The 12,239-nt window shown below is 43.3% G+C and overlaps 3 protein-coding genes across 3 annotated transcripts; 2 read left to right on the top strand and 1 right to left on the bottom strand.

Moving 5' to 3' along the window:
- Window positions 1-1,078: 1,078 nt before the first annotated feature.
- On the top strand, window positions 1,079-2,087 carry EAH_00049210 (hypothetical protein, conserved; the record flags this gene model as incomplete). The annotated part of the gene is made up of 2 exons (XM_013391354.1): window positions 1,079-1,334; window positions 1,864-2,087. 2 exons carry the CDS (start codon window positions 1,079-1,081, stop codon window positions 2,085-2,087), a joined length of 480 nt encoding a protein of 159 aa, XP_013246808.1.
- Window positions 2,088-4,582: 2,495 nt separating this feature from the next.
- Window positions 4,583-6,547, top strand: EAH_00049220 (hypothetical protein, conserved; the record flags this gene model as incomplete). Its single annotated transcript, XM_013391355.1, has 1 exon — window positions 4,583-6,547. The coding sequence occupies one exon, from the start codon at window positions 4,583-4,585 to the stop codon at window positions 6,545-6,547; it is 1,965 nt and encodes a 654-aa protein (XP_013246809.1).
- Window positions 6,548-8,008: 1,461 nt separating this feature from the next.
- On the bottom strand, window positions 8,009-12,218 carry EAH_00049230 (hypothetical protein, conserved; the record flags this gene model as incomplete). The annotated part of the gene is made up of 10 exons (XM_013391356.1): window positions 8,009-8,122; window positions 8,493-8,504; window positions 8,641-8,703; window positions 8,932-9,033; window positions 9,308-9,418; window positions 9,968-10,042; window positions 10,579-10,713; window positions 10,902-11,096; window positions 11,465-11,760; window positions 12,206-12,218. 10 exons carry the CDS (start codon window positions 12,216-12,218, stop codon window positions 8,009-8,011), a joined length of 1,116 nt encoding a protein of 371 aa, XP_013246810.1.
- Between the last annotated feature and the right edge of the window lie 21 nt (window positions 12,219-12,239).

The raw sequence follows: 12,239 nt of genomic DNA on the forward strand, positions 1-12,239 counted from the left end.
AAGTTGAATTTGAGTAATAATGTTTTAATTAATTTAAAACAATAAAATTTATTTTTTTTTAACATTAAACAAAATTCCTTCCCACCGATGCTGATGAAATCAGCCCCTAAGAAGCCCCTCGTGTGTACATTGAAAAAAGGTTAAGCTGAGCACAAACTAGCTCCTTAAACAAACATATTCATTAAAACAATCAAATAAAATATTTTATATGCTTAATTAATTCAAAAAAGCAGAAAATACAGCAGCAACAGCAACAGCAGCAGCAGCAACAACAGCAGCAGCAGCTTTGTGTGCGGCGAAATCCCTTTAGCCTCCTGGCTGTTGCCGCTTCAGGAGTTTGCGTGCATTAGAGAGGAATTCCTTTTTGTTTTAAAGTTTATTTTGATTATTTGAATTAAATTTTCCTACAGTTTGTTCATTGCAGTTTTAAGACGCCTATCTTCCCGTTGAAGTAAGCACTGTGGGCCAGTGGTTCGATGCTCTCCTTTTCTTTCTGCTTTCCTTCGTCTTCTTTGAATATTATATATATTTTGAGTTATTTTTGTGGATTTATTCAAATATTCATGGAAAGAAATTGAAATTAACTGCTAAATTTGAATATCTTGGGGTGTATCTGCACTCTGTACGTTTCTGTCCGTGTGTGGCGTTAAGTTCCAGTTTCTGTTGCATTTCCCGATATTAAATATGTAGAACAATAAGTTGAGTTTTTTCTTGTTATTGAGTGATAAATTAAATCAATTCAAACGAATTACTGCATTATTTATTCCACTCACTCCCCGTGGAAGCTCAACTCTCTGCATTCACGTTTTCTGAAGGCAAATAGGTATATGTATATATTATATATATTATATGCATATATCAGGGAGATGGGAGCATCATATATTTATAAATATGTATAAAGTATACCGGTATTCTTTTCTTTTTGCGTGTTGCATGCATGCATGCATGCATGCACACGTACATATTTATGAGTGAAGGCTTCGTTTCCTCTCGTTTTTTTTGTGTTTTGTTGTTAATTATGTGGAATTATTGTCCTAATGGTTTTTTTATTTGTGGTTTGTTTGTATTCTGCTTTAGAATGAGTTTAAAAGATGCCTTTAACGCGTACACAAAGGGGGCGGATGAGATGGATGGCCGTACATTCACGAAAATTCTACGAGATTGCAAAATTCTGGATTCAAAGGTAACAGGAGTTGATGCAGATTTAATATTCACAAAGGTAAAGGCAAAAGGAGCAAAAAAAATAACATTTGCTGAGTTTGAGGAGGCGCTGCGATTAGTAGCAGCGAAGAAAGGTGTTGAAGTTGAAGCTCTGCATGCAAAGCTTGCTGAAGGTATGCCTATAATATGAACTACTTTTAATTATTGCTTTGGTAGTACAATACATATATAATACTCTTCTTATGTGTTGCTTTTATTCATACTGCATTTACTTGTCAGTTTTGCTCTAAGTGCTCATCTCCTCTCTCCTCGTTCAAATTGCCCTTCTCTTTGTTTAAATGATCATTTTATTCTTTTTCATGTTTCTCTTGCTTTCCTTACCTCTCCTTTTCTTGTTCTAATTACTTTTCTTCCTCCATTTCCCCATGAAGTATACATAATCAGGCAGACAGTTGGAGCTGCGGAGCAAAGTAAAGAAGAAGAGTGCAGAGAAACAAAATATATAAAACAAAGTAGAACGAAGAGCCTCCAGAATTAGTGTGTTTGTTTTTATGTATTTAACAAGTGTAATAGAGTGTAATGGAGGTAACGCTTGTTGGTTTTGATTGTGTTTCTTTTTTTTTAATGTATACACTATATGTAGACCTTATTCTGTTGCATTTCTTTCTGTTTTCCTCTCTCTTGTTTGTTGAATTCGTTCAGAAGGAACACAAGGGCCTATCTTAACAGGAACAAAAGCAGATAATGTTCGCTTTCATGATGATAAGAGTACGTACACTGGAGTGCATAAAATGGGTGGCCCAACGACAGTAGACGACGGAAGAGTGCAGTTCAATGACTTGTCGAAAATATGCGATCGATCTGAATATGATGTTAGAGGAGTTAAAAAGGGAATCATTGAAAACAAAACAGGAGACAGCAAATAAATATGTCGTATGCATGCATGCATGCATCGAGGCATGCTCGGGCTAGGCAGCCAACAGATGCAGCAGGCTTTCTGTTTTCGGAACAGCCGCAGCAGCGCTGCGGCAGCAGCAGCAGCAGGAACAGCAGCAGCAGCAGCAGCAATGCTGTAGCAGCAACAATGCTGTGGCAGCAGCAAGACAGGCACCGTTTATTTCTGTTTTATTTTTTTGCAGTGAATGCAGCGAGTTGTTTCTCGGGTGTACAGACACCGCAGCAAGCACGCTGTACAGCCAAAAAAAACAAACGAAGGTATTTTGAACTATGCGCAGCAACGAGAAAGGTCTTCATTGTTTTGTTCTGCTGTTGCTGCTGCCCGAATAAGTTTGTGTTGTTGCTCCTCCATGCTTAAATTTGTATTATTGTTGCTGAGTAGGTTGGTGTTGTTCTTATCTTAGTCTTTGTAAAGACAAATTGCAGTCTTCGAACTTTTCCTGTTTGCTTAGAAGAAGAGCAAAGGAGATGCTACTCAATATTTAACTTGCTCAAGGCGCACTCACTGCATGCATGTATGCTTGTGTGCAATGACGTACGAATGCACGCATGCAATGCAAAGAAAACTTATGTTCTGTACCCTTTGACTTGAAAGCAGAACTCGCATGCATGGAGGAGACACTGTAGGGTGTTCAGGCAGCAACTTTGCGGCCATCAAACAGAGAAAGAACATTAGCAGCAGTAGAAGTAGCAGCATCAGCAGTAGCAGCAGCAGCAGCAACACCAGCCAGAGGAGAGGCAGCAGCAGAACTCTACAGTTCAAATCCTTCTCAGGCTTTAGAAGGCCGCCGAAGAGTTTAGGGAAGCTTCGCTGAAACCCTAAACCCTAAAGAACTATCTGATCTGGGCCCCAAAGCGTATATATGGAAGCATTTAAGGGTTTTTCTTTTTGTTTGTCTTTTGCACGTACACAGTGGTATGCGGTGAGTGCTTCTCATGTACGGGATTCAAATGCCTCATCGTTCTTGAGTTAATATATACAATTTTTCATTGTGAATTCTAAAGTACGTTCATTCTGTGGCCTGATTTGCAAAATCATGAAAAAACGTATTTTTACTGTTTCTTACTTGAATTCACTTGAATAAGCTGCCGCCCTCAATCATATTAGTTGCAGTAAACCCAAATTGATCAGTATTCAGAAGAAGCTCCGCTGCCTACATAATTATGAAGCTGTTTTCACTTTGAACGAGTTCAACAGGGGCGAGCAGCAGCAGCAATGCCTGTGTGTCAGCAGCAAGAAGCAATCAAGAAAAGGAAAGCTGTCTTCAAAACAATTGGGGGAGTAAACGTAAAAATAATGATTAAAAAATGAAGGCTGTGGAGCTTATTGAATCTTGCACTTGAAGACACCTCAGCATACACCCGAAATGTTCAGCTTTCTCGATCTTGAACAACAGCCGGTGCGAATCGTTACGCGATTTGTTGCAGGAATATTCCACCACATCGCCCTTGAAATGCATAAACAGATGTAAAATGAAGATAAATACCTTGTTTATTTCATTACTGTTTCAAATTCATGATTTGGATTAAAACGCCGTTGTTCACGTTTCAGGTGCCGGCTGAATCGGCCGCGGTTGCGGAGGTCCAGTGGAGCGAGCCTTCGCGATCGAGCTGTCGTTGACGACTTGTCTTTGATCTCTTTGAATAAATTCCCGATTCGGAGCCTTATTTTAAAACGAAGAACGAAAAGACTCAAAAGAAGGCAACTGGCTCAGAAATCGGCGAGGAAACCGCTCTGCCGCGTGCGAGTTCCTCGTCAGCACCTTTCGGGAATAAATGCGGCCGGAGGAGTCGAGAAAGGCCGCTTTCTTTCAAATATTATTGAAATATTTATATTTATATCTTACATTTTACACTTAACTTGCATATTATTCCGCAGGAGGTCTCACGCTTTGCTTTTTAGGGGTTTTCTTCGAGAGGCAGCATCGGTCGTCCTGAGAGATGCAGCTTCATCGATCTGACTTCCCCTGCCTGATTTTTTGTTTGATTTTTTGTTGTTTCCGTTTTTTCTAAAAGGAGAAACACCGGAATGAAGTTTATTTTTCTTCTCCTTTCCCTTCTCGGGTTCCGCGTATGCACATCGTCTGCACAGGCAGCCAGCAGCGGGTTTGTCGCTGCTGATCAAGATGCATCCTTTCTTCAGGCAAGCCGTCAGCTCCCTAGAGCGGCTCGGCAAGCTTTCCGTGCGGCTGGAAGGTCTCTAGAGACCCACCAGACGTACAGAAGGCCCCAGCAAAGAGAACAGCAGTATCTTACACTTCCGCGCCGCAGCCAGCAGAGAACGGAGGCAAGGGTAGCCACCAGGCCCCTTGCTCCCTCTGCTACTATTTTTCCTACTTCTACCTCTCGACAGCAGCAGATGCAGCAGCTTCAGCAATCGCTGCGGTCAATGAGAGGCCGCAAGGGTGCCGTTGCAGCGCTGGGGCCCCCCTGGGGGCCCCCAGTTTTGGGGCCCTCAGGTGAGATGCCTGTAAGGAGTTCACTTGGTTGGTCGGAGGATAAGGAGTACGCGGTGCGAGAGCCAGCAGCAGGAGCAGCAGCAGAAGCAGCAGCAGCAGCAGCAGGAGTAGGTAGGAATGAAGCGGCGATGCATGAGCTTGGAGAAGCTGCAGCGCGCTTCTCTGCAGCAGCACCTGCTTTGCCTGCAGAAGGGGAGCTATGTCTTCGCGGGCTAGAGTATTTGTGTGTACCGGACCTGAGTAGACAATCAGGATCTCTCTTAGATACAATAACACTGGGTGAAGTAGCGAGTACATCAGACGACAGTCTTGTGCATTTAAAGAATGTGCCTATAATGTTAAAGCGATTTGTTCATGTATCTCAAAAGGCTGTGGTGTTTGAAGGGGCCCCAATGAGGCCCCCATTCAGTGCGCTGCATGAGGGGTCCCTGCACCTACGGGTTGGCTGGGGGGCCCCCCCCAAGTCTTTGGGGGCCCACCAGGGGGCTTGGGGGCCTTTAAAGAAACATAAACATAGCTTCAACTCTTTGCATTCCCTGCTTACTGTTGCTGCTGCAGCGGGGCAGCACATTCAGAGGCCGTTAATGCTGATGCAGCGGCTGCAGCAGACACACGCGCTGCACGGGAGTGCTTCCGCATCAGCAGCAGCAGCAGCAGCAGCAGCAGCAACAAGCTCAGCGCTGCTTCTGCCTCTGTTTTCCGTTCAAATGTCTTCTTTTCAAATGCCTTTTGCCTGGGCTGGCTCCTTTATCCTCTCGCCTCAGGCAACAATCACGTTCCCGTATGCATGCAGTCTAAAGGACCTGCTCAGCAGCTCCAACCCCACACCCGATCCCGTCGCCGATCTCGATCCCAACGATGCCGATCCCGATCCCACCGACCCCGCTCCCCACACGATCTCTGGACCAAGAAGCCTTTCTTCTGAACTTAAACAAATAAAATCAGCAGCAGCACTTCCGTTTGCTGCAGCAGCAGCAGGACCCTCACGGGCTGCAATTGATGCACCTCCTTTATCCCCAGCGCGAGCGCATGCAGCAGCAGGCTCTGCCCCTGCTGCAGATGCACATACACCGCAGTTTCTAAGCAGTGGTGCAAGACAGCAGGCAGCAATGCGGGTTTTGCGTGCATTCAGTGTGCTGCATGCAGCTGGTGTCTCCTTTGGGGCTGTCTCCCTGGATTCAGTTGTGGTGTCTCCGCAGGGTCAGGTGTATCTAGCAGATTTAGAAATGACGGAAGCACAAGGATATTTAAAACCTTGTGCAGATATTGCAGCTCTTAGAGCATCACCTTTCTCTACTTTGGGGGCTTCAGAAGCCCGGCCTCTTGGTGCTCCAGCACCTCCTGCAGGAGCAGGAGCAGATGCTGCTGCTGCTGCTGCTGCTGCAGTGAATGCACCCGAGGAAGCAGCACCTCTTTGTGCTCTGAAAGAAGAAGATGTTGTCATGCAGATAAAGAATGACGGTGTTAAACTCGGCGTTTTATTATATCAGATTCTTTCTAACGGGAATAACCCATTTGGAGTGCAGAGCCTACTGGCCCCAGCAGAAGTATTAAAAACACTGCAGCAGCAGCAAATGCAGCAGCAGCAGCAGCAAATGCAGCAGCAAATGCAGCAGCAAATGCAGCAGCTGCAGAAGCAACAGATAGAGGAGCAAGCACTAGCCGGGCAGCAGCAACTAGAAGAGCAACTCCCACAGCTGCAGGTGGCGCAGATGCAGCAAGACAATGAGGAACAGCAGCAGCAGCAAGTGTTGCAGCAGCAGCAGCAGCAGCAAATGCTACAGGAGGATTTATGCCAATTTGCAGGGGTGTCTCCTCTCTCTATAACAGAAGAATTAAGGCAGCAGGGCGCTAAAGAAAATATGATTAAGTGTCTCCTTTCGCTGTGGGGTTGTGGAGGCCCTCGTCTTGCTGTTCCTGATGCAGCAGCTCTCTACTTCCCCGAGTTGCAAGCGGAAGAAGGGGTTTAGGGTTTAGGGTTTAGGGTTTAGGGTTTAGGGCTTAGCCTGTCCTAGGCCGACTGATTGTTATTCTCCGCCTCAGAAGCAGCGCGCATGTCACTGCAGCAGCAGCAAAAGCAGCAGCAGCAAACAGTAGCACCAAAAAGAGCAGCAGCTCTTGCACCACACAGCAGCAGCTGCTGCGCCAGACAGTAGCAGCAGCAAACAGCAGCAGCAGCAAACAGCAGCAGCAAAAAAGGAGCGTAGCAGGGGCTAAGCAGTCCGGGTGTGCATTATTAGCGTATATTATATAAAAATATATTTATTACAATATATTTTTATATAAACCTTAAGAAGAAGATTGTGTATCTACTTCCTTGCTGCTGTCTGTCTCCTTGTTGTGGTTTGTTGTTTGTTTGTCTCTTTGTTTTGTTTGCCTCCTTTTGCTGCTGCTGCATGCGGTGTCTGCATGCAAATATTATACTAAAAGAGATATCTTTCTTTGTTAATTCATGCAAATATTTTTATATTTATATATCTCGCCTTTATTTATAAACAACATATTACTCTAATTCTTGTTTTCTCCTCTTTGTTTGTTCTTCCGATTAATAATACATTTTAATTGTTTAAAAACAAAAACAAAAATATAAAATAATAATAGACAAACCCAACGCAACAAACAAACAAACAAACAAATCGAAGAAATTAAATGCAAGAAACAAAAAGATTATGCAATAATAATAATAACAGTAATAATATTTAGTAATAGTAATAATAATAATAATAGTAATAACAACAACAATAGTAATATTAATAATAGTATTAATGATAATAATAATAAACAGTGCAGAATAATATTAATAATGAATATTGTATACTAATTAATAATAATAATAATTATTATTATTACTATACATTTATCTACATTAATGCGCGTAGATAGAGACTTGTTTATTTACGATTATCTACTATGTATATATATATATATATATGTGTATATATATGTATATATATTTATATAGATACTATAAACGAGTATATCTATTATAGATATGCCTATAGATGTATATATATATATATATATATACATCTCTGTAGTTATATATATAAATATATATATATTTAAATATATATGTATATATATATAATATATATATATATAATAATGTTGCGGTGTATCTTCACTGTTGTTGTTAATACAAAAATTCGGAATAATAAAAATGAAGTCCGCGCAAATCTGTGCGCATTACGATGCAGTCTTATACAAATAGAAATATATAAACATATATATATAATATATATATAATATATTATATATCATATATATATTATATATGTTTTTTTCTATATACTACATATATCCATAGAAACCTGAGAAACCTATATATATATAATCTATATGTATATATATATATTATATAGATATATATATATATATAATATATATATTATATATCTATATATATTCTATATATGTATTATATATATATGTTAGTGGAGATAGAGAGAAGTCGCGAAGACAATGTCTCTGCGTATTCTTGAGGAGACAGTCTCCAGCTGTCTCGACAACTCGAAGTTTCCAGTTAACACCATAGCCTGGCCCAGCTGTACAGACAGATAAAATAATAAATAAATAAATAAATAAATAAATAAAAATATATCTATATATATACGTAATTGAACTCATAGACAAGGAAGTGAGAGGTAATACAAAGAAAAATAAAAAGGAGACAGCAAATCAAAAGATAAAATAAAGGAGACAATAAAAATAAAAACAAACAAGAGAGACAATAAATTAAAATATAAATGCAAAGAAAACAAATAAAATGATAAACCCTAAACCCTAAGCCCTAACAGATGCAGCTGCATGCACGCGGTGCTGCTGGGGTTTAAAAACCCTAAACCCTAAACCCTAAACCCTAAACCCTAAGCTTGCCTTCCGCAACAGCTCGTCCAGCCGCAAGAGGCTTCTCACAACGGAGCCTTCCTGAAGCAGCAAAACAAAACCCTAAACCCTAAACCCTGAGCCCTACGTCTCACACCCTAAACCCTAAACCCTAAACCCTGAGCCTTACGTCTCACACCCTAAACCCTAAACCCTAAACCCTAAACCCTTGCCTTACGTGCAAAGTGGTGAGACGCATGACGTTCACAAACGGCGCTCCCCGGGCCCATTCGTACGCCACCTGCAAACAAACCCTAAACCCTAAACCCTAATTCATAAGCCCTAAACCCTCAACTATAAGCACCAAACCTTAAACCCTAAACCCTAAACCCTGAACCTTAAACCCTAAACCCTAGACCGTGAATCCTAGCCCTACAGACTAAATACCCTACCCCCTAAGCCCTAAACCCAACCCCCTACCCCTTGAACCCTAAACCCTAAACCCTAAACCCTAAACCCTAAACCCTACGAGGGCCATATCGAAGTTGCAGAGTCTCCACCAGTCTTCATCTGCTACGCGGAGGCCTTCTTGCTTCTGAGCAGTCAGCAACTCGGTGTGGATTGTCTCTGCCTATGAATAAAACAAGCAGCAAACCATCAATGCTGCTGCTGCAGTTGCTGCTGCTGCTGCAGTTGATGCTGTTTCAGTTGCTGCTGCAGTTGCTGCTGCTGCTGTTGCAGCTGGCAGCTGTTGTTTCTGGCTGCAGTTGCTGCTGCTACCGCAGTTGCTGCTACTGCTGCTGCTGCTGCTGCTTCTGCAGTTGGTGCTGCCGCTGCTGCTACTGCAGTTGCTGCTGCTGCTGCTGCTGCTGCTGCTGCTGCTGCTGCTGCAGTGTGGGGTTTACTAGTATGCGAGCGTCTTGTAGTTTAGCTGTGGGTGCAGGTGTCTCCTCTCTTTCTCTATCACAGCCAACAAAAGCACTCAGCACTGCTGCAATCTCTTCTATAGATAAACCCTGAAAAGGAAAGGAGACAGACAGTATAAAAGGAGACAGACAGTATAAAAGGAGACAGACAGTATAAAAGGAGACAGACAGTATAAAAGGAGACAAACAGTATAAAAGGAGACAGTATAAATAAAAGGAGTCAGATTAAGAGGAGACAGAGATGAGACAGAAAGAGACAAGAAGAAAGGAAGAGACAGCATGTGGAGACAAAAGGAGACAGCAAGAAAGACAGGAGGAGACAACAAAAGGAGACACAAAAAAAGACACAAATATAAACAGGAAGAGAAGAAGAGGAGACAAAAGAGGAGGCAGAAGAGGAGGCAAAAAGGAGACAGGAGGAGACAGAGAGACAGACAGGCAGACGGGAGGAGACAAAGAGACAGAAAAGGAGATAGAAGGAGACAGAAAGAGATAGGAAAGGAGACAGAAAGAGACGGAGAGACGGACAGGGAGACAGAAGGAGACAGAGAGACAGAGACAAAGGAGACATAGAGACAACAGAGGAGACAGAAGGAGAATAAGGGACAGAAAAGGAGACAGAAAGAGAACGAGAGACACCTCAAATCCGTTCCTAAAGACAAACTCAACCAACGTCAGCTCATCCCCGGAGACAACTTGGCAAGCCACCCGCCCCTAAACAACAAACACAAAACGCATGCAAAGTGCATGCAAAATGCATGCAAAGTGCATGCAAAGTGCATGCAAAGTGCATGCAAATAGGGGGCAAGGTAAGGAGCGAAAGAGACGCAATGAAAGGGTAAAAGGAGACATAAAAGGAGACAAAAGGAGACAAAAGGAGACAAAAGGAGACACAAAAAGAGACAAAAGGAGACAAAAGGAGACAAAAGGAGACACAAAAAGAGACATGAGGAGACAAAAGGAGACAAAAGGAGACAACTAAGCAGAAAGGTAGTAGCAGCAACAGAGACCGCTACATAGGAAGAGAGACAGAGAAAAACAACAAAAAGAAATAAACAAAGAGACATCTCAATGCATCAACAGAGACAAAAAAAGAAGTAAAAACGCAAGTAGAGACAGAAAGAGACAAAAGCCCGTAACTACCACTACTACCCCTACTCCTACTACTACTACTACTGCTGCTGCTGCTCTTGCTGCTGCTGCTGCTGCTGCTGCTGCTGCTGCTGGTGCTGGTGTATATATAGAAGGACCTTCAGTGTAGGTCTGCCTTCTTCATGAACAAAGCCAAACCGCCTTAAAACCCTTTCTCTCGCTTGCAAGTCAGGGTATAAATCCAAAGAACGCGCATTCAGACACTCCGCCAAATACCCGCGTTCCTCCTCAAGCTGCACAAAACCCTAAACCCTAAACCCTAAACCCTAAACCCTAAAACCTAAATCGTAGACCATAAAACTTTGATAAACCCCGAAACATTTTCTGTCTCTGATGCGAGCGGTGAAGGGAAGAGGGCATTGGCCTTGTTAACATGTTATTTAGGGTTTAGGGTTTAGGGTTTAGGGTTTAGGGTTTATACCTGTATTTGTTTGGAGGCTAGGGTGAGGTGCTGCAGCTTTAAGTGGCAGGTGCTGCAAGGGTTGTTTGCTAGCTGTCTAGACAGGTCATTGAATTCAAGTAGAGGCTGTACGAAGTCTATCTCTACTTTTGCTAGCACATCATTAAACTCTATACTTTTGCATGCACCTCCTCCACTTGCTTCCACGCTCAACTCCTAAACAAATACACAGCAGCAACAGCAGCAGCAGCAGCAGCAGCAGCAGCAGTAGTAGTAGTGGTAGTAGAGGCGGCTGTAGCGAATTCGTAGCAGCAGCAGCAGCAGCACAGATGGAAATAGAAACGCAAGAAGGATAACAGCAGCAGCAGCAGAAACATAAAGGGCACAACCAACAGAAGCAGTAGCAGCAAGCAGGACAGCAGCAGCAGCAGCAGCAGCACAAACAGCAGCAGCAGCAGCAGCAGCAACACGAAGGGCAGCAGCACATTCAGCAACAAGAGCAGAAGCAGCAAGCATCAGCACGTCCTGGAACAACAACAGCAAGAGCAGCAGCATCAGCAGCAGCAGCAGTAGCAGCAGCTAACTGTTGCGAGTGCGTTGAGGTGAATAGGGTCTGTCACAGAGAAGTCTGAAGGTGTATTTAGTTTTTTGTCTATCACCAACTCAATCAAAGAGAGGCTAACGCCTTTTAATACCGCCCATTCGCAGCTGCTGCTTTCAAACCCCTCCGCTGCTGCTGCTGCTGCTGCTGCTGCTGCTGCTGCTGCGTCTCTACCGATGTCCTCAACATCCACGGGGGCCCCAGGGGGCCCCCAAGGGGCCCCCAAGCAAATTGAACCCTTTGTAACAATACCTCGACATGCAAGGCGAGGAGAAGCAGCTGCAGAAACAAGAAAAGATAAACTCATTAAAGAGAATGTAAACCCTAAACCCTAAACCCTAAACCCTACGGAGATCCTGCTGGCTAAACTCATGGGTGCGGGTGAGGGTTTGAACAGGAAGAGGAGCCAACACGCTGCTAGGGTTTAGGGTTTAGGGAGGAGGCACTTGAGGGTTTAGGGTTTAGGGTTTAAGGCTTGATGCGGAGGCACTTGAGGGTTTAGGGTTTAGGGTTTAAAGCTTGATGCGGAGGCACTTGAGGGTTTAGGGTTTAGGGTTTGATGTGCAACTCCACTGCAAGAGAGCGCTAAGGGTTTAGGGTTTATAAAACAAACAAAGAGGTTTTCGTCGTCTGCATGCATGCACAAGGAGACTGTAGGGGTCGTGAGACCTAGGGTTTAGGGTTTAGGGTCTAGGGTTTAGGGTTTAGGGTTTAGGGTTTATACCTTTCCTCTTCATCGTATTGCCCTCCAAAGCAGA

Source organism: Eimeria acervulina, genomic scaffold, assembly GCF_000499425.1.
Source record: "Eimeria acervulina Houghton genomic scaffold, Eah_scaff791, whole genome shotgun sequence".
Classification (NCBI taxonomy): Eukaryota; Apicomplexa; class Conoidasida; order Eucoccidiorida; family Eimeriidae; genus Eimeria; species Eimeria acervulina.